The sequence below is a fragment of the Notechis scutatus genome, chromosome 5 (genome assembly GCF_049901735.1).
Source record: "Notechis scutatus isolate UNSWTSFEM ecotype Mainland chromosome 5, rNotScu1.2, whole genome shotgun sequence".
NCBI classification, from domain to species: domain Eukaryota; kingdom Metazoa; phylum Chordata; class Lepidosauria; order Squamata; family Elapidae; genus Notechis; species Notechis scutatus.
Window position 1 is genome coordinate 31,893,141 of NC_142013.1, and position 24,973 is coordinate 31,918,113.

Consider the following 24,973-nt stretch of genomic DNA (forward strand, 5'->3'; position numbering starts at 1 on the left):
ACGTTTGATGAAGTCTCATTCATCATCTTCAGGCTTCTGTCTTCTGCTCTCAGACTGAAGCCAGAGCAGTGCTTCTCAGACTGAAAAGCACATATATATATATATATATATATATATATATATATATATATATATATATATATATATGGACTTCATCAGCGTTGCCTAGATACTTCCAATCTTACTCAGTGCGGAGAAAACCGCAAGCAGTAAGCTGCTTGCACAAAAATCCATTATATATATATATATATATATATATATATATATATATATATATATATATATATATATATATATATATATATATATATATTTAAAAGAGCTCTTACAGCTCTTTCGTTCTACCTGCTTTTAATAGTTTGATTACCTTTTTGTGCTGAGAAAGATAAAGACTCTCCTGACTCCAGCCTAGATACTCATGATGATATGAAGCTTTTTTAGCCATAATATGGATGCAGTTTGTTAGAGCAGTGGTTCCCAAATTTTTTCAGTCCACCACCCCCTTGGTGCTACAAACTCATCCTCAGTGCCCCCCACCCAGGGGTGGGATTCAAATTTCTGTGGGCATGGCCTAATTTGAGGGTGCGGCTTGCTGGTCATGTGACTGGGTGGGCATGGCTTGCTGGTCACATGACTGGCTGGCTGGGCATGGCTTGCTGGTCACATGACCAGGTAGGTGTGGTTTGGTGGTCATGTGACTGGGTCGGCATGGCCAGGTGCCTGGAAAACCAAATACAAGTGGTCCTCACTTAATGGCCGGTTGCTTAGCAAGTGTTCTAATTTATGACTGGCCTCCCCAGAGCTACTTGACTTGTTTTTGGAGTTTTGACAGCCATGCACACACATACACATACACTCCCTTCTAACCCTGCTGGAGCAGGTAATTGGACTAGAATCAGCAAAGCATCTCTGATTAGTTTCTAGTAGTGAATAGAATCTAATCAGAGATGCTTTGCTGATTCTTGTTGATTTGTTTTATTTGTATTTCTTTATTTTATGTTGCTGAATTGCATTGACATGTGTGTCCCTTCTTGTGCACAACCCAGAAGCTTTTGTGATTCTTTGCAGCAAAAATTACCGACCTCTGGCTTTGCTCAACTTTTCAAACGTGCCACCACTGCCATGTTCTAGGTGCCGGCCCCGCAGGCCCACCCCATTGAGCCTGTTGCACCAGAGGGACCTGCCCAAGTAAGTCCGAGCGAAGCAGTGCACCAAGTCAATGGGTTGAGCCTGAGAGAGGGAAAGAGAGAGAGAGAAAAGAGAGAGAAAGAAAGAGATAAGGAAGAAAAGAAAGAGAAAAGGGGAAGAAAGAAAAAGAGACAAAGAAAGAGGGGTGGTGGAAGGAAGGGACAGAAAGAAAAAAATAAGGAAGGAGGGAGGGAGGGAGGAGAAAGATAATGAGATATCTATTCGAGTCCAATCACCTGCTCCAGCAGGGTTAGAAGGGAATCTATGTGTATGTGTCCTCCTTGTAATTTACCAGTACATTTTGGTTTTGCCTTCTTCAGAATTGGCACTGTAATTAATACATTGGGAAAAAGTAATTTTTTAGGGTGGAGGTCTGGTCCAATGGGTCTTGTTTAAAGCTTCAACAAAATGTGAGAGCTTCCTGATAGTCTTGACCATGTTTCGTCCACAAAACCTTTAATAGAAGCCAAAGATGTTTCAATGTGGAAAAGGGCCTCAGTCTAAACTAGGCCTCATTTCAATCTGATGCATCAGCTCTCTCTCTCTCTCTCTCTCTCTCTCTCTCTCTCTCTCTCTCTCTCTCTCCCTCCCTCCCTCCCTCCCTCCCTCCCTCCCAGACAACACACCATTAAATGAAAGATGAATTGTATGTATTTTAAATAAAATAAAAAACTTATTAAAAAATAAGAGAGAGCGAAAAGAGAAAGAGGAAGAAGGTCCAACCAGTCACCTGAACACCACCCCATTATGTAACCCGCCTGCTGGGAGGAGGCTGACCACCACCCCATCATGTGACCCTGGCAAGTAGAGGTCATCAGAGAGGGACCAATGTGGACTGACCACCATACAAAGGCGGCCAGGAGAACCCGGACTCCAGCGACCCTTACAGGGATTAGCACTACACAGGTTTACAATTACTGAAATTTTATCCAGAAGTTAATACATACCACAAAGGAAGTAATCTATAGGAACTGTATTTCACTGATCAGAAGTACTATTCAGTAAAGTACTATTCAGTAACCAGGAGAATATAGCAATTATGATAATAAACAGTCTGTTTGATTGATTTAATTTTATCTGCCTGTGAGATCTTGTATCCTCCCCTAGTTCCATCTATCTTTATACCAAGATATTGTTTGATTTCTCCTGTTTTATCTTAAATTTCCCCTCTAACAGTGAGATTATCTGATTATCTATGGTTGGCCTCGTAACCCACAAAAAATAATTTCTTAGCTCTATGTTGCCCTTTCAGTCTTACTTGTGAGGGAATGTGCACCCATGCTGGAGCTCCAAATATGTGTAGGTAACTTAAATTTGGTTTTCTGCTAGGCCAATGAGTGAATGGCAATTCTCCAGTCGTTGTGATAACTACATTGTTTAACACATGGTTGCTACACATTATGGCCTCACCCCACAGTGTTTCAGGCAAACCTGAATCAGATAACATAGTACGAGCCATGGCTTGTAATGTTTGCCCTCTTCGTTCTATAAACGAGTTATGTTGTGGTCTGTAAGGTGCAGAACGTTTATGTTCAACACCAGCCAATTTCAGCATTGTTTGGAATCTTTTGTTAACAAACTCAGTCCCGTTATTAGTAACTAAAGTAATTACTTTACTTTTCATTTTTCTCTCTGCAAACCTTAGCCAGTTAAAGAAATGTTGGAATGTTTTTGTTTTGTTTTTCATAAGATAGCAGAAACTGTATCGTGAGTAATGATCCATAATACTCAAAATACAGCAGGCACCCCCTAAACTAGGTTTCTTAGGATCAATTATGTCAGCAAACACAACCTCTAAAGGTTCTTTGTTCTTAAACCCATTAAGTCTGTTTGCAGGAGTAATCTTGCTCTTCTCTTGGCTACAGGCATTACAGTTTAAATACTTGCTACAGGGTTTCAATTTTACTCCCTCTGACAATTCAACAGTTTGTTTGAGCATTTTGAAATCAATGTGCCCTAGACGTCTTTGCAGTAAATGTATACATTCATCATGTGGCTTAACATTGTTATAAACTGAGTTAGCCATCTTCAACTGATTATCATGTATCACATATAAATCATTCTCTAAATTAGCAGTAACACTTTTACCCTCTTTCTCTATTATACAGTTATCTCCCCTAAAGGTTACTACATAACCATGATTAACTAAAGCCCTTACTGATAATAAATTAAATTTTAGTTTAGGTACATATAACATAGTTAAATGTTCGTTTATACAAGAACAATATGCAGTACCTTCACCTGATGCTTTAATCTTCTATCCATTTGCCAATGATACATGCTGTTTACTCGTGGACATCTTTACAAACCTTTTTCGATCTTTAGTAATGCACTGCGATGCTCCACTATCAACAACCCACAAATCATGGTTTACAGTTGAATTGCTAGACATAGCTAAACTAACATTCTTCTTAGCTTTCTGGTGTTTACTAGTATTCTGTTGTTTTCCTTTCTTACAGAATCTAGCTATATGTCCCCTAGCCCTACAAGAAAAACATTTCCTAACAGTATAGGCAGTTGAAGACAAATCCTCTTCTTGGGGTTGTTCCTTCCTCAGTTGATCTCTATCCAGCCGTCTTCTTGCTTCTTCTAACAATCTTCCGGTTATGTCAACCAATGTCAGTTTATCTCTGGGCAGGACTTCCAGTGAAGATATGTAATCATCATAACTTTCATCCAATGAGGAAAGAATGATGTAAACTTGATGCAGCTCTGAAAATATCAGTTCTTTTTCATGTAGCTCTTGAAAAGTTCTTTCCATGAAATTCAAATGAGCTAACATATCTCCACCTGTCAGAAGATGTGCTCTAAACAGTTTACGTGTAAGATGTATGTGTGCACTTACACTGTCACGAACATAAATCATCTTCAAATTCTCCCAACACCTAGCAGCAGACTCTTCTCCACGAATATGGACTAGCTGCTGGTCACTCAGTATTAGTCCAATTATACAAAGAGCTCGTTCGTTGTTCTGTTTAAAGTCAGCAAGCTTCTTGGCATCGTGCTCATTTTCTGGATCCCAAGCATTTACATCCGGTGGGTCTTGAACTACATTCCATAACCCTTCTCTACGCAGAAGTAGACTGCACTTCATAGACCAGGAAACATAGTTTGTTCCATCCAACCGGGTTATCAGTGATAGACTTGTTGAAGTGACTTGTGCCATCTTTACCAGGATAGTAACCACAGTTAAACAGTAAACAGCTGTCGGTATACAGTACTGTGTATTCACACCAACTCTCAGTTATCTGAGCCTGGTATGGCCTGGGCCCATAACCAGTGTTGAGGTAATTCCCCGTTAGGAGAATGAGCGCATACAGGGAGAGTATTGAGAGTAGTGTTTGAATAATACACACACACACAGCACACAGATACACTGTACAGTAAATGTAGGTTTTTACTTCCAGAAATGTTTAAGCAAAGTTCAAACACAGTCCAAAGTCATTCACAGGTAAATCAGTCAGTTTTCAATCCAGCGATAATTACAATATCAAAGTCCAGTGTCAAAAACAGTTCAGTATCAGACTTACATCAAATCCAAGAATAGCAGTCAATAGAAGGAACGGCAATATTCTCCAACAGAAGGAAACAAAGACTCACTCACACTCTCTTCTGAGACTAAGACTAAACAACCCAGGTTTCTGGCTCCATCTTATGGCTGTTTGAGAAACCACACCTAATTACAGTTTTGCATTTTCTTAAAGAGATAGTATTAAAATGTCTATCCTGGTTTATATATTTCCAACCCAAATAACTGTTAGGTGACTTATATTCCTAACAATGGGTATCGCTGCATTTGGTTTTTTTAATCACGTGAAGGGTTGTGTTCTGTTTAGCATCATCCACGTTTTCAGTATATGATTTTATTTTCAGATTTTATAAAACATTGTTGCTAATATAAGATTGTGTAAAATCTGCCATTATTATACATTTTGCAGTAAATACAGTGAAAATAAGATTTATTTTTGAAGACTTTTGCCAAATTATCTCAAATTTTCAATGCAGTTTGGGTGTCATATTGTACTGAATTGTACCTGAAAGATTAGCTTGGTTCTTTCTGGCATCACTTTTAGACATGTTGCATTTCAAAATATCTACATTTGTTATTCTATTTTTCTATTTTAAGGACAATGCTTTTTTTGTTTTACAAATCTGCGTGCTGATATAATTATAGGGTTTCCAGCATGGGGTTGGACTCCAAGGTCCCTCCAAACTCTGTTATTCTGTTAATTTTTCATTCTTTTCTTTTCATTGACCAATATAAAACTATTTTTATTGCAAAAAGTTTACTTGCAAATGGATGCACTTTTAAATTACAATTGAGTATAATATTCTAGATTTTATAAAGGCAATGAGGTCTGCTGCTCCTAGTGGTGCCACTAGGATGCTGCCCACTCACCAGGGCAGTGCTGAGTTGAACACAGACTAAATTGACATCAGGCGCAGGCAATAAGCCAGTTGGTTGGGTGAGGGGGGCTGTTGTTGTTTTTTGTTGTTTTTGCAACCAATGGATCTACAGTCATATCCACCAAACAATTCTAAATTTTATAAAGACTGTGAATTTATTTACTTCATTATTATGTGGAACTCCCTGGCAAGTGTTTAATTTGATTTTATTTATTAGATTAGTTTAATCCTAGGAAAAGCATAGTTTCCAAGTGTCTGGAATTATAAAGAAAAACGTATTTAATTACAAGGTATGTATTGGATGTATTTGCTCTAAATGGAGAAAAAGTCTTGTGCAGCACAATGCTAAGTATTCACAAGGGTTTGTAACCTTAGAAATCCATCTCGGAAAACAGAGATTTAAACTTGCCAAAAATAGCCAGAAGGTATTTAAAAGTTCCAGTCCAACTACTTCTCCATTCTGAACATTTGTTTAACACAGCTGACTATGGAAACACTTATGGTACTATGAAATAAAATTTGCCCTGATGCTTGCCAGCAATTGCTTTGAGGATCTCTAAAGTTTCATGAATATTACTCACCAAGTGCAAAGTTCTTACTTGTAATAATCTGCATTAAGAAGAAACTGACATTGTATTGCAAAAAGGGCAGCAAACAGGGTTTCTGAATTTATCAGAGCCATCTAGTAACTATCTAGTTTTTTGCAGCCCAGGTCTGTTAGTTCTGATTTAATTTTAAGTCTAAATCTAAATTTGCTTCAGGTGATTAAGGCTAAGTGTTGTAACATTAGTTACAGATCAAAAAATTATTGACTAACATGCAATCCTTATCTTATCTTGGATAAGATATCTTATCTTGGAAAAAAAAGCTGTGTCCTTACTAATATTTGCAATAGTATCAAATTAGCCTGTTTACATATTCAGATATTTTGAAAAACATCAGTAATTGGAAAATGCAAACAAACAAATATCTGTATTGGTAACACATACTGTTTCTTTTCCTTTCAAAGCCTCTCATCTATCTTTGAGCCCAAACTAGAAGAAAATATATGTTCAATTTGTGCAATCATTTAAAAAAAGAAAACAATCTATAAATTGTAATTAGCCTTACCAATTTCAGTCATGTACATTTTCCCATTAGATGGTAGGGGAATATATTGGTTAGAGAAGAAGTTGCTTCCATACCCCAGGACGAAACCTTCCAGTTTAGTGCTTGGAGTTGGACGAATGTATCTCATGCACACTGCATCACTGGTTACATTGATCTGAACTTTCAGGCTTTGTTTTTTAACTAAATGTAGCAAAAGAACAAGAAAAAGAGAAATTTGATTACAGCATAAAATAATCACCATACACACACACACACACACACACACACACACCAAATACTACTCGTGCAGCATCACGAAATCTCCAGAACTGTAAAGCCTACAAACTTGAAATTTGACACATATGTTCCTCTTGGCTTCTAGCTGCTCGCTAAGAAAGGATTTTTTGAAATTACCATCAGAGCATTAGTATTTTATATATTATTAATAATATGCTTTGATGCTAAGGAGATCTACTCCCCTCCCCACCTGAAAAGAACCCTGTTCCAACTGCCAGTTGCCTCACATTTCCATCCCTTAATAACTTCACAGCCATTTGCACCACTCAGGTGACTGAGGACACAGATAAACCTCCAAGTTGTCTCACGACTCTCTAAAAGGATGCAAACTATACTTCCAAACAGGAAGCGACTTTGGCATTACCCACCATCCAGTCAGAGCTGAAGAAGCTCCTTGGATGAGAAACAAAACATCTTCAAAGAAAAACCAGAAAGTCCAGTTGGCTCCTGAAAAAAGCACCTTTGGGACAACAGTTGGAAGATTGTATTTTACAACACTTTTGCTGGATAGATAGATAGATGATAGATAGATAGATAGATAGATAGATAGATAGATAGATAGATAGATAGATAGATAGATAGATGATGGATAGATGGAAAGGAATGGAAAAGAGAAAGGAAAGGAAAGGAAAGGAAAAGAGGAAGGGAAGGGAAAGGTGGAAAGAAGGAAAGGAAGGGAAAGGAAAAAAGGAAAGGAAGATGGGAAGGGAAAGGAAAGAATGAAAGGAAAGGAAAGGAAAGGAAAGGAGGAAAGGAAGGAGGGAAGGGAAAGGAAAAAAGAAGGAAAGGAAAGGAAGGGAAAGGGAAAAAGGGAAAGGAGGATGGGAAAAGAGGAAAGAAAGAAAGCCTCCTGCATAGCCTGATCACATAGTTTCATCACGAAACAGGAGGAATCCAGCTAGTTATACAATGTAAGTAAAATAATGGCTGACATTATAAATAAGTTGGTTTGTTTTGTTTGTGATCATTGTTTCATAAGAGCCATCAAAAATACTTTTATTGTAATTGTTCTCAGTGTGGGCTATATAAAAGTAGGATTAGGAATAATAAACCCAAAGAGAGGCTATATACGCTATAAATTCATTAAACTGAGTGACATTAATTGTGCTGCAGTTCAATTGTATGTTATACCAAATAGTATGTATGATTTTCAAACTGTTGACAATCTTATGAAATGCTGCACTAGGTAGTATAATATAGTCAGTTTTATGTCAAATGTATCCACATAGTCAGCAATTTCCTGAATTAGTTTGCAATATATCTATTTATTATTCTCATTAGCTATATTTCCTATCATCGAGGTGCTCAAAGTAATGTGTAGCCAATAAACACTAAAAGAAATACAAATTAAAGTGTCAGAAAGTTACAATTAAATAAAGAAATAGATCATTAGTCAATAAACAGATTACTGGACCAAACACTTTCATGATTCAAATCTGATGAGAAATCTGGTCATTGTTAGCTATTGAGATATTTATCAGTCTAACACAGCACACTGACCAAAAACATTGTTGTAATTTACAGTAACCTTGTCCAAACAGATATAAACATCCATAAACTATATTGTCATATACACCACAGGTTGTGGAAACCTAAATGCTAATACCTAGTAGTAGGTAGTAAATTATTCTTCTGAACAATATTCTTGTCATGAAACAGGTATAATTTAATTCATTTGTAAATGTTACTATGTTAGCCGAAAACACTAAGAGGTAATATTGAGCTCACTGAAGATCTGGATTCAAACAAAAATGTATTCCTAAATTCAGCACTTTGCAATGCATTATCTTGTTTAAGCACAACATCAACTTTATGAATATGTGCTGTCATTTAAAAGAACAATGGAACTACTATATACACTGATAAATATGCTAAGGAAATTCAATATTGGTTAATCCCTAGAGTCAAGAGAGCTTAGTTCCCCCTTTTAGTTTTTGGAATACATGAAATATCTTTTGATGTAGAAGTGAGGCCATACCACATATGGCTTTGGTTGTGGGTTTTTTATATTTCAGTTTTTACTTTGCTGACTTTCTACAAAAATATACCAGGTCTTTGATTTGTCATGGGTCATACAAAACCTTTAAAAAAAATTGACATTGTTTAAGTCAGTTATTAAATAGAATGAAATGATATGCTGAAGTAACAATTCTGGAATGTACCACTATATATAATTAGGGACAGAGAAAAGAAAACAAAAGTAATTTTGAAGTAGCATATAAAGTTTTTTTTCATAAACAAAAAAGAAAGATAAATATTTTGTTGAGTTCTGAGAGAGTTTGCTCAGAAAATGGATGTTCGCATGCTATGTTTATGTGTTTTTGTTTTCCATAATCTATATATCTCTTCTTGTTATATTTTTATGACAACTGAACTGTACAAATAGCATTAAATGCTTTTTTATCTTTCTATCTTTCAAGGCTTCTTGGCAATGGGTATGTCTACATACAATGTAATTATCATGACAAATACCCTTAAGAGCACTGAATGAAACGAGTTATTTTCTGAAAAGTGAAGCCCACTACATTTGGACCAAGTGCTATTCCAGGTTGATTTCAGAGGCAGAAGTCCAACTCATAAGTCACTGTAGCCAATTCATTTTGCTCCAGAAAAGGTTGGAACTTGCCCATCAACCTGAGCCATAGTGGTGAAGTGGTTAGAATGCAGTACTGCAGGCTACTTCTGCTGACTGCCAGCTGCTGCAATTTGGCAGATCAAATCTCACCAGACTCAAGGTTGACTCAGCCTTTCATCCTTCTGACATGGGTAAAATGAGGACACAGATTATTGGGGCCAATATGCTGACTCTGTAAACTGCTTAGAGAGGGCTGTAAAAGTACTGTGAAGTGGTATATAAGTCCAAGTGCTATGCTATCAACCTGAACTGGACAAAGATACTTTTGGCTATGGCTACTACCAGCCCTTCCAGCAGGAAAAGTGAACCTAAGACAAAACCTCAAGTCATAGTAATATTATCTCAAGGGCAGCAATTCTGTCTTATTGAAATAAACTTTGTCCTATTTTGTCCCATTCATACTCTACACACCAGGAGCAGATTTTGACAACATCCCTTGTGGGGCCCAAGATCATAATATCGAGCCAAATATCAGTGTATTGATGATATCAGACCATAACATTGCTATGAATATATTACATAGCAAGTGCAGAGAAGAAACAAACCTTGTGAAAATAGTCACCATCCTGACCTCCTCCATCATCATGGATTAGAATTATATCTTGAGATATCAGAGGAACCACTTAAGAATGGTTGTTTCTTTCCATATTAATGTCTAGCACTCCTTAATACTGTAGTCGATGGCATAAAATGCCAATGAGAAGTCTAAGAGGACTACCAAACTACATCAAAGTTCCTACAAAGATTAGAGTGGTCAATGGCTTCTCTATCCCATGTCAGAATTGCAATATGACTGTTCAGGAATCTAATTAACCCACTTCCTATAGTTTTCTTTTGAGTTCCCTTAAGCAAAGGTGCACCATAGCTTTCTTCAAGACTTTCAGTGTTGCCCTTTTCCAAAGTGAAACAATGTCCATGTCTCAGTTCTACCATTTCTTTTTATATGCTATTAAGAAGCCAAGAAGGACCTGGATCAAGCTCATATATGTTAAATACATCAATATTAGCACAAGATTCCTGTGAAAGTTGATTAATTTTATTAGTTTACTCAGAGGAAGATTGTCAAGAACTTTAAAACTAAAATAATATTAGGAAAACAGTATTAAAATAACAATGGTCATTAGATAGCCATTCACCAGAACAAAATTATTACAGTCAATTAACTGGTTTTGTTGAATTTCAGTAAATTTTAGTAACATGATTTGCTAGGTTTCATTGCCTTTACACATGCAACAAAATCAATGGATTATCCACTGGAGAAGACTCTTGTGCCAAGTCACAATAATAATAATAACCCTTAGACTTATATACCACTTCACAGTGCTTTCCAGCCCTCTCTAAGCAGTTTACAGAGTTAGGCTATTGTACCCAACAATTTGGGTCCTCATTTTACCCAAGTTGGAAGGATGGAAGGCTGAGTCAACCTTGAGCTGGTGGAATTTGAACTGCCAAACTGTAGGCAGCTGGCTGCAGAAGTAACTTGCAGTACTGCACTCTAACCACTGCACCACAGAAGCTCCTTATAACAATAGATGTTCATAGAATAACAGAGTTGGGAGGGACCTTGGAGGTCATCTAGTCCACCTTCCCTGCTCAAGCAGGACCAAATATTAGCCTCTACCTGGGATCAAACTCACAGCCTCCTGATTGTGAGGTGAGAGTTGCAGAGCCACCGCACCTGTTATAGACACATGAGAAATCCAACCTTATTGAGTTCACTGGCACATCTACATGGCTCAATGAAGCCAGATTCATCTCATTAAAAACAAATTATCAGAGAAAGCTGTGCCATTGTCATTTCCAGATTTAGCTGTGATTCTCTTGCTATCAAAAAAGGCAGATCAACAAAAGAAACATCTGCACTGTTTTTAAATTGCTCAGTCCATCTGTAGAATTCCCATGGTACCTGCTGAAATTAGCAAACTATGATTTATTTTATACTTTTTTACTTACCACTTTTTTAACCCCCCCCCAAAAAAATCTCTATTGTATCATGGGAGATGAAGGCAATTGATACCATATGTCAAGTTAGTTAACAATAAATCTATTTAAATGATAGCTCTATAGTAAGACTTATAGTTTGAATTAATACGTCAATGTTCTTCTGTAGATTATAGCCTTTTAATGGTAACATGTTAAAATTAATTTCAGTAAATGTGTTCTGAGACACATGAGTATCTCAACAGGTTCTAATATGAAAAATGCATGAGGAAACCAATAGAAAAAGTCCATTAGTCTTACAGTGCCTACTTAGTTGGGAAACTTATGACAAATTGCTTTTGAGTTTGCCAGTTTTATTATGCACAGTTTTCATATTTTACTAGGGAAGCAGCCAGATGCTATGATAATAAATATTCAAGGAGAGGAAGAAGAGAAAAAAGAAGAGAAAAAAGAAGAGGAAGAAGAAAAAGTATTTCTGAAAAAGAATCATTATCCAGGGTTCCGTGCAAATGGGTTAAAAACTATTAAAATGTTGCTCACTAAAAGTTCAAGTCCAATATAAATGCTGCAAAATAAAAAAAGTTTATTGGTTGCATTTATTGCTGCAATAATGATTGATAGTATGATCAACAACTGAAGGAATGAGATACAGCACTGTTAATATATAACTGGATAATATATTCAAAAGTCACAGTTGCTTATTTAATACTGGATCAGGTAGGAATTAAAATCATCTAAAAAACTCTGGTTCAAATCTATTTCTTGAAAATTATAGTCCACTGTAAAAAGCAGCGTAGCTACACTATAAAGAAAAGTTATTTGCAAAAAAAAAAAAAAATCATTGTGGGAAGAAACTGTTTCTGTTATTCAGTTACTAAGACCTGTCTCATTCTTTACAACTCCATGATCATGCTATACCAGGCTCTTCTGATGTCCAGTGCCTTCCAGAGTTTTTCCAAATTAATGTTCATTGTGTTGATGAAACTAACTATCTCATCCTCTGCTGTCCCTGTCTCCTTTTGCTTTCAATCTTTCCCAACATCAGGATTTCCATTGATTCGTCTTTTGTCATTTTCTCATCATTGGGGGCAATATGCTGACTCTGTCAATATGCTGTAAAGCACTATGAAGCGGTATATAAGTCTAAGTGCTATTGCTATTACTATTTGGAGTCCAGAATATTTGAGTTTCAGCTTCAGTATCTGTACTTCCAAAGAGCAGTCAAGGTTGATTTCTTTTAGGATTGACTAATTTCCTCTCCTTGCAGTCCACAGGACTCTTAAGTCTTCTCCAACACCACAATTCAAAGGCACCAACTCTTTGGCATTCAACCTTCTGTATGATCCTACTGTCACAGCCATACAAAAAGAAAATCTATCCTCAAATTAAGACAATCATATGATCATACAGAAAACTATACTCAACTCTTGTTCCTTTGAAAACAAGGATTTCTCTTTCCCTACTGGATTAGGCATGTACAGACTAACTTTGATCTGGCTCCACTGTCATCTCCAATCCTGCTCCCAAATGTTAGATGTTCTCCTACAGTAGCTATAATTATCTGTCATTGACTACCTGTAGCATCTAATGCCTGAGAAAACAGCCTTACCAACAATGCAAGATTCTAATAGTAGGCCATATATTATAAACAAATCTGATATAATTTAGAGGAATGAATTTAGTTCATAATTTCAACTAAAGTGAATTTATTTACAAGCTTCTTTGAATTTCATTAAATGATACAACAAATATTTTGGCTAATTCTTGTGTAATTCCTCATCCAAAACACAACTGTTTTCTGGCACATTGCAATTTGTTCCATTTACTTATGAGAAAGTATGTTCTGGCACATTTTTAATACATGTTTGTAATGTTGGAAACTGTGACACTGGTGTTATGTAACAAAAAAGAACAACATTATACACTGAGATTCAAGTCATGCATTGTCTAGTGTGTGAAACAAATGCCACATGGCAGGGCACCATGTCAGAAATTGGTGTTTAATTGGAAAATGAGGCCATTATCAAGAAAAAATCTGGAGCTATTTGAAGCAGAATTTAAATGGCCTAAAATGGTACATTTTTTTAAAAAAATCTGTATTTTACAAGAAATATGGTTATTATTTTAAATGTGTTTCACAAATTGTATCATACTGTAGGTGAGGTTGGCAATGTCTTTGTTCAAGACTCTCTTCAGTCTCAAAATGCAAAATCTTAACAAACAGACCTCCTTATTTCTAATCTGAATCTGTACATTGTGCTGGAAGACAAGTATCTACCTAGATTATCATATCAGTCTGTCTGAAATGACTCATACTATTGATTGCCTCAATGATGCAGTTAGAATTTTGTGTTGGAATTTTACTTAAAGCAGAGAATCTGTTTATTTTATTTTTTAGCTTGTGTAATGCTAATCAGTGACCATAATAAAGAAGTAACAGCATTATTGGATTGAAAATACACTAGCTCTTAGTCCTTCAGTTCACCAATGTTTCTATTGAAGAACAACCTTGATGGAAAGTTTGTGCTATTAATGATTTTTATGGTATTATTTAAATATTTAGATAGTTGTAAAGGCAAATGTGTTTAAGTAGCAAATACTTCTAATAACTGAGAATCATAAAATATTGTCTACATGGAGGTCTAGATTTAAACCAGACTTATACCAGAATCATAAGGGGACGTGGTACACAATGGCTTCATGACGCTGGAACTGCCAGCCAGAAATGATCTGCAGTCCAGCAGTTTGAGCCCAGACAAGGTAAGCTCCCACCACTTACTCCTTGGCTCCTGCCCACCCAACAGTTCAAAAGCATGCAATATACAAGGAGATAAATGGGTACCACTTCAGTGGGAAAACCTATCTGCATTCATACGTGTGGAGACCAGAAGTCGGCATTGGACTTGGCCAGAGATGAGGCAAAGCAACATGAGGCAAAACAAGGCAAGGTAAGACCGGAGCAGGAGCCTGGAAGAGCCAGCAAGACTAGCATGGCTAGTCAGCTGGTCTAACCTACTTTTCTTCCTTCAATGCACCAAGGATAGCCACGCAAGTCCTGAATAGAATGAACTGGATTTGGATAACAGAAAATAGTGAGGGAATTTAGCAATCATAAAATAAGAAAGAATTTTGTAAATGTACTCATTTTTGCTGCAAAGGAAATTGGAAACTCCTTCCTTTCTTCCTTCTCTCCCTCTCTCCTTCTTCCTTTATATTTATATCAAAAGTATCTAATCTCAGATCATGTAATATTCCCTCCCTCCACATTTAAAATTTTAAGATCAAGACAGTTTTATAATCATACGTTATGACATATTAGATTATGCTTGGTGATAGGAATTCATTGAATATGAATAAATCTTGATACAATAATTAAATCCGATAGTTCAGCTTTTAGTCAATACTAAAAGAACAAGTAGCAAGATAAATTGTTGTTGGGTGATTGTCATTATTTTAAAGTTATCTAATGAAAACATGTTTTCTACCCTGACAAATGTATAATCTAACCATAAACAATAATAAAGACAACTGAAAGACAAAGAAGACAAACATTTACCCTTAACCTTACTGCAAGAGCCCACTAGAAGACAATGTTGACCAAGCTAGCAAGACTGTGGCTAGTTCTAATTATCAAAAGCTGTTGAGAGAACAGTCTTTTTTCCCCCTCAACTTTTGTTGCCCACTTAAAGGGAAAGTTTTTGCCTTGCAATTTTTTCAAGGACCATGCTCTCTTTCCACAAGACAACTCTTATAAATCTGCATATGCTAATATATATATTTTTTAAAATCATGAAAAGACTATTTCCTCTTCATTATTTTTCAGGTTTGACATGTTGAGGTATTCAATTTGATATTAAAATATAAACCCAAACTCTTCTACTTTTACTTCTTATGTAATAACAGTGCCTATGAACTGTGATTTTCAGTGAACGGTATTATACCTTTCTAGATTTGATGGAAAGTGCCATACTGTATATAGAAGTATGGCACAATGGTATTTTGCCATTCAGGCAAAAGAGATATAAAACAGGCATAAATAGAGTTATGTGGAAATACTGAATCTAAAGCTGTGCTCTTAACTTGAACATACCTTATTCTCTAAGGTCACCTATTTTTATTTAGGCCATATATCAATTTCTCTCTTGCCAACTTTCTTTCTGCTTCTTTTAAGCAGCTGTGTTTATTGTCACATTTCCATAACTGAACAACTTTTCTCAGTTGTTAGTGTTAATGTGTGAACATTTCATATTATCATATTAATATACCCAAAGATTAGTTCACAGGTATGTGTAGTTAGCCATAATGCCAAAAGAACGAAGTGTACATTGTGACTTCAGGATGCAAGCTTTGTCCATTCATGCTTGTGTCACAGTGTTGCATACAAATTTGCATAGGGATAAAGCACTGGAATGTTCTTATGTGCTTGTAATAACTTTTTTTTAGCTTCCACTATACATGCTCATTAATAACCTGAAACCTTGGATACAACTCTCAAAAAGCAACCATTTCTGAGCATATGATTAATCATAACTAGGTTATCTGAGGAACACTCTCGTCCCAATGAGATTGACCCATTCCACTTCTTCTGGCAGAAGAGGAATACTGTGGAGGGTCCAAGAATTCCAGCTGGTAAAGTTCAGGAGAAGGGCCTTTTCTGATGTGGCCCTCACCCTCTGAAGTATTGGCTTCCTCAAGGTGAGATCTGCTCTCACCCTCTTGGCCTTGCAGAAGAGCTTCAAACTTGGCTCTGCCAATTGGCCTGGAGGTCCAGTAGGTGCCTTTCTGCATTGGACATAATTAATAGACTAGAAAGAAAATCCCACCTCCAGCCCATGATTTTAAACTAATTTTATTTTTGTTCATTTTAATATTTATTGTTAAGATTTTTGTGTCTGGTTTTATGTAAGCTATATAAATGTTGTAAGCTACCCTGGATGTTGTAAGCTACCCAGGGTCACTTGACAGTTAGATATGTGGCATATAAACAAACAAACAAACCATACTAGCTCAAATAAAGCTAAAATGATGAGAACTGCTATTTCAATATAATTTACTGTAAGAATAAGTTACTAGTGTGTATGTTTAAAATGAGACCAAATAAATTTTAAGTCATATTGTAAACAGTTCGTGAAAGAAAAATGCCTTTCTGAGAAGTATCCATTTGTCTTAATTACATTATAAGAGATGAATTAATACTAAGACAGAATTTAAATTGCACCAAACAAAATGAGATTAGTAAAATTGCAGTTAAAGACATTTGAGAGAATGGACTAAGTCATGAACAGTGAAATATTGCACCTGTTTTGCCTAAGTCCATAAAAGGAGTAGCAAGCTGCCCTGAAGGCATTCAATGTCTGCAGAAGACTAGCTCTTGAAAGTTAACATTTAATACTTCCATATGTGAATTTTTTCCTGTCATTGCTTGCTATCTGGTTTAACCAAGCAGTAATGGCTGCTTCTGCTATTCTTGATAATTCTCTCTGCCATGTGTAGACTCCCCCTTTTTCCCTTCATACAATAAGGTATCTTGCAACAAGATCAAATCACAACCTCCTAAAATAAGAATATCTTAATAAATCCATTTGGTTGTGATTATCTTCTGAAAAGCTGTTTGATAAAGGAAGATTGTTTATAAAAATTATAAAAAATAACTGCAGTAGTGTCAGGACTATATGGCAGTATAGTTCTAAAGCTGTACATAGAGCCAGTTTGGTCTAGTGATTAAGACATCAGGATAGAAAGTAGAAGAGCATGAGTTTTACTCCTGCCTTAGCCATGAAAGCCAGATGGGTGACCTTGGGCCAGTTACTCTCTCTCAGTTCAATTTTCCTCTCTCAGTTCAATTTTCCTCACAGACCTGTTGTTGTGAGAAAAATAAGAGGAGGAAGGTATGTTGGATATGCTCCCTGTCTTGAATTATTTGTAAAAATAATAAAGTCAGATAGAAACAAATAAAAATATACAGGGCAAATATACATGTTCCGGGATAATGTTGCAGGATTCAGACTGGTTCGGTCCCCGAGACTAGACATCTAGTCTTTTGAGTTTTCAGACTTGTGTTGAAGGTTGGGCTCCAGGAGGAGTCAGAAAGCTTGGAAGTCTAAACCTCTGATCCTGGTGACTGATCCAGATTGGATCCTGCAATAAAAATATACCTTCTGGTTGTAGGTTTGGTAATATAGGGCTCAATCTGCACTAAAAAGTCATTGTAAGCAGTGGAAGAGGAAAGTGTGAATAAAGGGAAGGAAGGTGTAAGCAATGCACATAGTCAGGAAACCTGGCTATAAAGAAAGAAGTCCAGTCAGTCCCTCATATTCTTGTGGTATGTGTAGCAGATCATTTAGTCTCTGAAGATATCAGCCACAGCTGTCAGTGAAACATAAGAAAATCTGTGTTTCTCAACCTTGGTAGCTTGAACATGTGTGACTGGCTGGGGGAATTGTAGGTGTTGAGTCCACACATCTTCTAGTTGACAAGATTGAGAAACATTGCTCTAGTGTCAAACTCACGGAGCGCGGGCCAGATGCATCATGCGCTGGCCCCACCCCTGCAGAGGGGAAAAAAGTCCCATACATCATGTGACAACAATGTGACGACGTGAGTTTGACACCCCTGCTCTATACCATGGTCACCATTGTTTACATAGTCAGATTGTTAAGATAATTTATTCAAAGGCACAATAGATTTCATTCTATTTTTAAAATTTCTATTACAAAAGATCATTTAAACAGCATAAGATGTGATTATAATGAAAATGAAAATGAAGAAAGAAGATAATAAAGAGTACAGATATTCTGTGATTAATTTAAAGTTCTGACTGGTTAAATAAGTTAATATAAAGTTCTGACTGGTTATAAGATATGAAACATTACCTAAAATGAGTTGGGAAAGTGTAAGAAAGAGTTGAACTACATTTGTTGCTTGTGGAACAGTTTTAACATAATAGTCTTACACTGTACTGTCAGAAATGAGCATAATACACCACAGATAAATATCTTTAAGCTCATTCACTACAAACAGAAGGATTACATTTCCTTTAATAGCACTGATGGTAAGGAAAATAATAGTATGCTGTTCCATAAGCATAAAACATCTGCAGTCTTCTAAAATCCAACTTGTTTAATCTTGTTTTCATAGATAGGATTTTATTGTACTTATTCTGTAACATTGGCAAGTTGAGTCATGTATATTTGTTTCATTCTGTTCCAAGTTTAATTCAGGTATCTTAGCTCTTGTCCTCTTTGTCAGATAAAACCTTAGCTTGCCATCTGATCCACATTTCTAATCCCCTCAGAGAAACCATTTTAAATCAGAGGTATTAGTAATACTGCATCGTTGGAAAGTATTCAATGAGATAACCTTGTAAGACAGCTGGAAGGTTAATAAAATATAAGACATTATCTAAAATGTGGCACTTGTTTTTATTCTTATTATACTATTCAATACTTGTAATAACAGTGTTTCTTTATATTACATTTTGGCCTCACCACTGCATTGTCCTTTTTGTCTGATTTAGAGAGTATTTTAAATGGAATGCAAACAAGGGCATATTCACAAGTATCACTTAGCCCATCACCACTATTCCAGAGTGCAAGAACAGGCTGATATTAGGCTATCATGAAGAAATGCCCTAAGAATAAGCAACCCCAAACCATCTGCCTAAATAACAATTTAATTCAAATAGTGATCTAGTTTCTTAGTTTTGTGAACAAATGTAAATCTAACAGGTGTTTTAATAATAGTGACTCGATAAAACTGCACAGCGTTTTTAAGAGTTTCATGGTTCTAAAAACTGAAAATAACAACTACTTCAAAAATCATGATACCACAAAATGGGAAAGCAGTTAAAGATGTACACTTTTATTTAAAGCTAATATATTCGGATGATAACACAAAAGTAGAGTGAACTCTGATTTGTACCCTGATAATAATAGTGGCAAAGGGACCCTTGCAGTATTGAGTCACATGTCCTTGACTTTACTTTTGCCAGCAGGTTCCTGTAAACACTGTATTTACAGAAATGTCACCAAGAGGTCTAAAGGGTACTTCTATTTCAAGCTCACTCAGACGAAATTCACATTGGGAACAGGGAAAGGATGAGTTCCACCTTCTATCATTCAGGTTAAAAGGTCAACATTTTTCTTTCTGTGGTTGCTCATTATCTAGAATACTTCTGCTAGCCTTAGAAACTTGAGTTCTGGGCACCTAATAGTATGAAATAATATTTATATACCTTATATACTTAGTCTAACATTATCTGGTTAGGACATGTGTCATATACCTATTCTGGTTAGAAAAAAATGTAAAAATAATTCAAGAATTGTTCTAGAGAAGGAATGGACAAGAACCTGCACTTAACAGTTTAACACAGGCAAATGTCACAGTTGGTATGGTCATGCTATTGTCATAGACACTTTTTAATTGGAGGTGGGGAGATTTAGATAGCTATTTTTTCATTATGTTAAATATAGACTTTATATAATTCCAAAACGTCTTTGAATATTGGTATTTATATGTTTCTTCCAATCTCAAAATTGTGGGAAAGAATGCTCCAAACTTTAGCAATTGAGGTCAGATGATGTTCCAACATAAAGGTCTTTGAGGCCTCATGAAGACTAGGGCCTCAAGTTGTTCATTTTTGTACTAGAAGAATACTTTCCACTTATAACCCTGATTTTATTCCACAGAACGGTAGGCTTTTCAGTTCAATAATAATTAGCAAAAATAACTTTTGGTACTAAAATACAGGAAACAGGAAGCAGTACACAATGATCATGTTATTTAATCTAGGTGGGAATGGTCACAATAAATCATTTGGAGTCAGGCAGTCTTTAAATATAAGAACAATAATAAAAAATAATGGATACAAATTAAAAATGAAGTTAGACAATTCCACCCAAGCATTTGCTTGGAAAATATCTAACAATGACCCATGTATTACCAATTATGAAAGGCTTTCATAAAGAAGAAAATAAGATGTTGAATAAAATATTTAACTTTGTGTTAGGTTTTTGGCTTTTGAAAAGACAGAAGTGATAAGGAGAACCTCAGATGAATTTAAGAAAAGAAAAATAAAAGATATTTCAAGAGAAAGAATGATTAGCCGTCAGGTATGTTTTACTGGGGAAAATTGGTAAAGATGATGATGACATTCAAGCAATTCAAGAAAGGCAAGGGTCTTTTCACTTGAGTAGAGAAGGATGACTCAGGAAAAACAAATGTTGCAGAAAAACAAACTCACATTCAAGTGGGCAATTACAAACTCAGTCGGAAGATATTACCTAAGAATTAGAAATTCTAAAAAGAGATAGCCTTCCCTCAAAAACCCCCAACACTATGAAGTAAATAACAATGTCCAAAGGGCATATCTATGTAGTCTTTTGTGTGATGAGCTAATATGTCCCTATGTGTGCAACTTCTTTTTACAGACTAACCATACATGTTACCTTTCTCTGAGTATTGTGTGCATATATCAGGAGCCTCAGTGGAGCAGTGGTTAGAGTGCAGTACTGCAAGCTACTCCTACCGCCATTTGGCAGATCGAATCCCACCAGGCTCAAGGTTGACTCAGCCTTCCATCCTTCCTAGATGGGTAAAATGAGGACTCAGATTGTTGGGGGCAATATGCTGACTCTGTAAACCACTTTGAGAGGGCTCTAAAGCACTATAAAGTGGTATATAAGTCTAAGTGCTATTGCTATTACTATATGTGACTGTTTCTATGCAAATATGTGTATGGAAAGGTTTAACCAGAAGAGGTGTACATATGTAGCCTCTGAATATGTATGTATGTTTTTCTGCTCTTGTGTTGCATCTTTATCTTTGTCTACAGGTAGTACTTGATTAACAATCACTTGTTCAGTGACCATTTGAAGTTTGATGCCACTGAACAAGTGGTACTTATGACTAGTTTTCAAAGTTCTGACTCTCCTGGTAACTCCTCCCCCACCCCCAGTCACATATTCACAATCTGAGCATCTGGGAACTTCAGTAGTTTGTGCTTACAATAGTTGCAGGATCTTACAATCATGTAATCTTCATTTGCAACCTTCTTTGCTGGTATTTCTGGTCTCCTGTCATGTGGTGTGCCTCAATATTTGTGTAAATACGTACATGCAACATATGGTCTGTATCACATGACTTTTAGAAAAATAAAAAGGAATTTGCAGTGGATCATTCAGAAACTACCACCCAATTGCTTGTCTCTTTGGTATACAATATACTGGAATATTTTTGTTTCTGGAATTCTTTTCTCCAGAGCACCAAACCAGCTATGGCCCATTTTTCAATTTGTTCTTTTTTCTACCAGTTTCTTCCACCATATAAAATTTAGTCCCATTCCAACCAGTTTTTGCAGGTCTACCCTGCACATGGAAAAATAGAATTCCAAACTCCCTTAGATAATTTTACATAAAATTAATATCTTTTATATAAAACTGCTATAAAAGAGCTATTTCCAAAATGCACACGCTGTACATACTTTTAAAAAGTGGTTGGCTTTTCCTGATTTCTAAAGTATGTTTTTATAAAACATTTAGACAACCTTTACTTTTCACTATGAGCAATGTGAGTAATATTATGATTACATTAGAACTTCAAAAATTCTAGCTGTTCATAATTGGAGAATTCCATGCTAGCAGAGGAGCACTTGCTTGTCAGTACAGATTTTGCAGAAGGAAATACTAAATAAACATATGCAGATACATTAAGAAAAAATATTTTGAAGAAAAGTGCTCAGAAACAGAGATCTCTCTTGTTCAATCCTGTGTAAGGAAGCTCACCCCTTCCTTTGGTAATTGGTGTTATTATTGAAGTGTTCTCACTATTCCAAATGTGCTTTTTCAAAAAGCAACTGGACTTTCTTTGTTTTTTCTTGGAGAACTTTTTGCTTCTCATCCAAGAAGTTTCTTCAGTGCTGACTGAAGAAGTGAAATGCCTTCAAGGAAAAAAACAAAGAAAACCTAGTTGCTTTTGAAAAAGAACTTTAGGACAACCATGGATGACTGAGAATTTCCATAGGCAATTGCTCTCACTATTCATTCAGTTCATTCCAAAATTGATCAGAATGGAACTAAATTTTTATATGGTAGATTACATTCAGTTGGAATCTTCCTTCCTACAACATCAATGCATTATTTTGTGTTCTGCACTCTGAACAAAAATATTCCCTTTACTTTTTTCTATGCTTTGTACTGTACTTTCAGATATTTAAATATTATTATATTCTTCCTCAGTCCACTGGAGTTCCTTCAAATTTTCTTTTAGAGGACTTGATAGTGCCTGAGCATCACTTATTCTCTTCTTGATTTATCCTTTTGTAGTTCTGAGAACTGGATACATTATTCCAGGGTGGATAGTCTTATTAGAACAGAATCATATGAAATGATTACTTCCAGTGATTTCAAAACTATACTTTTTAAAATTGAATCAACTACTCTTCAAGATCTATTGCACAAATATGGTTACCAGGCAAGTTTTCACAATCAATTTCCATAATATTATTTTGAGAACATACCCATCATTTTCAAGGAAAACATAAGGGACAAGCTTGAAATCCTGAACATTACATTAGTGATAGAAAACAAGAGTAATTTTTGAGTAAAATCAAAGAATTTTTAAGCATGAATGTGAAAAAATCAAGAAACAGTAAAAGTAGAAATCTGGATGTCAGAAAAATGTGGAAATAGCCAAGACAGAACCTAAGGCCAAAAAGGACAAAGATCACAGGAAGAATTTTTTTAAAAAATTCAGAACATTGTTAGATGAGACTGGAGACAGCACTACAACATCAGTAAAGACAATGAAGATGGAAACATGTATAGAAGAACAGGGAAAGTCTTCCAAAAGAACTCCAAACTGAGATGGAAATTCTAGCCTTGAGTTGGTATGCAAAACATCACCAGTGAGCAAATAATAATTGATTCAAAGATTTTAAAAGTTGGAAATATTCTCTGTAGTAGAGATATCACATCGACTACAGTAGGAGTGTCCCATTCCAAGATACATTAAAGATATTTCTTACCTGTAAGGACCTATAAATGAACCCCCCCCCTCCTGGCCTTTCACAAAATGGTCAAAACATGACTCTGCAGCCTTGCAGGGGGGCGCATAGAGGACCATGTAGCTGACTGGCCCCATAGGAACCCACGCTTTATTAATTCTAAATGCCTATCTTGGAATTTTTAACCTTTTGAAATAAATATATAAACAAATAGTACTTACAGATGAAGTTAAATCAATACTATTGTCATTACATTAATGGTAATGAAATATCAGAAATATGGCAAGCAATGGAAAAAGCAATAGATGAAGAATCATACTGTGCCAGCTGATCTGAGAAGAACACAGTGCCTACCAGCCTGGAAGAGACTTGTCCCTATCTATAATGCCAACATCAAAGAAAAAAGATTTAACAGAATGTGCGAACTGTTATACAATATCTTTAATTTACATATTAGCAACATAATCCTTAAGACGATCCAGTCCAAATTACATGGAAGTGCTTTGGTTATGCAAGACTCCTGAGGATTTCATGAATAGCCATGAAAACAAACAAATGGATCACAGAAAAAAATTGAGTTCTCATTCAAGACACTATGACTTGACTCAGATTATTATAGTTTAGATATACCATGCAATAACCTAGCTTTCTTGAAAAATCTATAATAGGAAAGGTGGAGTGATAGAGAAGACAAACAGCAGCAAGATGTATGGATTCAGAACAGTGATATATGTGCTGTGGGAAGACTGAAAGCCAAGCTGAGGACAGATCACCCTAGAGAAGTTCTACCTGTGTGGTTGCTAAAGATTAACCCTGACTAATGGCACATAATCCGTCAATATAGAATATGACTATACCAAGCATGTTAAGTACAAGTTTTATCATCATCAGTTTCCAATTATTTATCCAAATCATCCAGATTAAACTATATCATCAGTTTATGCTATATCATCCATATTTCAATTAATTTTTGCTTTCTGGGGGAAAAAAAATCTATGCCTCCTTATTCATCCCATGACCCTACCAAGACAAAAAGCATTTGGTTTAATTCTCCTTTGCAGCTATTATTGACCTAGCAGCTTCAACCTCTTAATTTGCAAACATTCTTTTTTTATATTTCTTAATGTTTCCTATTGTCCAAGAAATCTATTTTGATCACAGTGAATTACTGTGACATTCCTTTCAATTAGTGTATTGTTATAACATTCTAAAAACTTTGATGAACGTAGCTTCTTAATTTGAAAAAATGTCATCTATTGTATTGTATATCAAAACAACTTTAGAGAAAGTTACATCATATCATTAATGCTTCTTTCTTTGGATTATCTGAATTTCTGATTGATTGATTTTATCATGATTAAATTATCTATGTGGTAGTTAAAAATAAATATAACTCAGATTTAACAGATTTAACA

The 24,973-nt window shown here is 35.7% G+C and overlaps 1 protein-coding gene across 1 annotated transcript in view; it reads right to left on the bottom strand.

Annotated features, from left to right (window-relative positions):
* The window catches only part of ABI3BP (ABI family member 3 binding protein), a 173,107-nt gene that overhangs the window by 141,126 nt on the left and 7,008 nt on the right, over nucleotides 1-24,973 (bottom strand). The window contains exon 2 of the mRNA XM_087966474.1: nucleotides 6,706-6,885. Coding sequence (XP_087822600.1) covers nucleotides 6,706-6,885 — 180 coding nt within the window. The remainder of the gene's footprint in view (nucleotides 1-6,705; nucleotides 6,886-24,973) is intronic.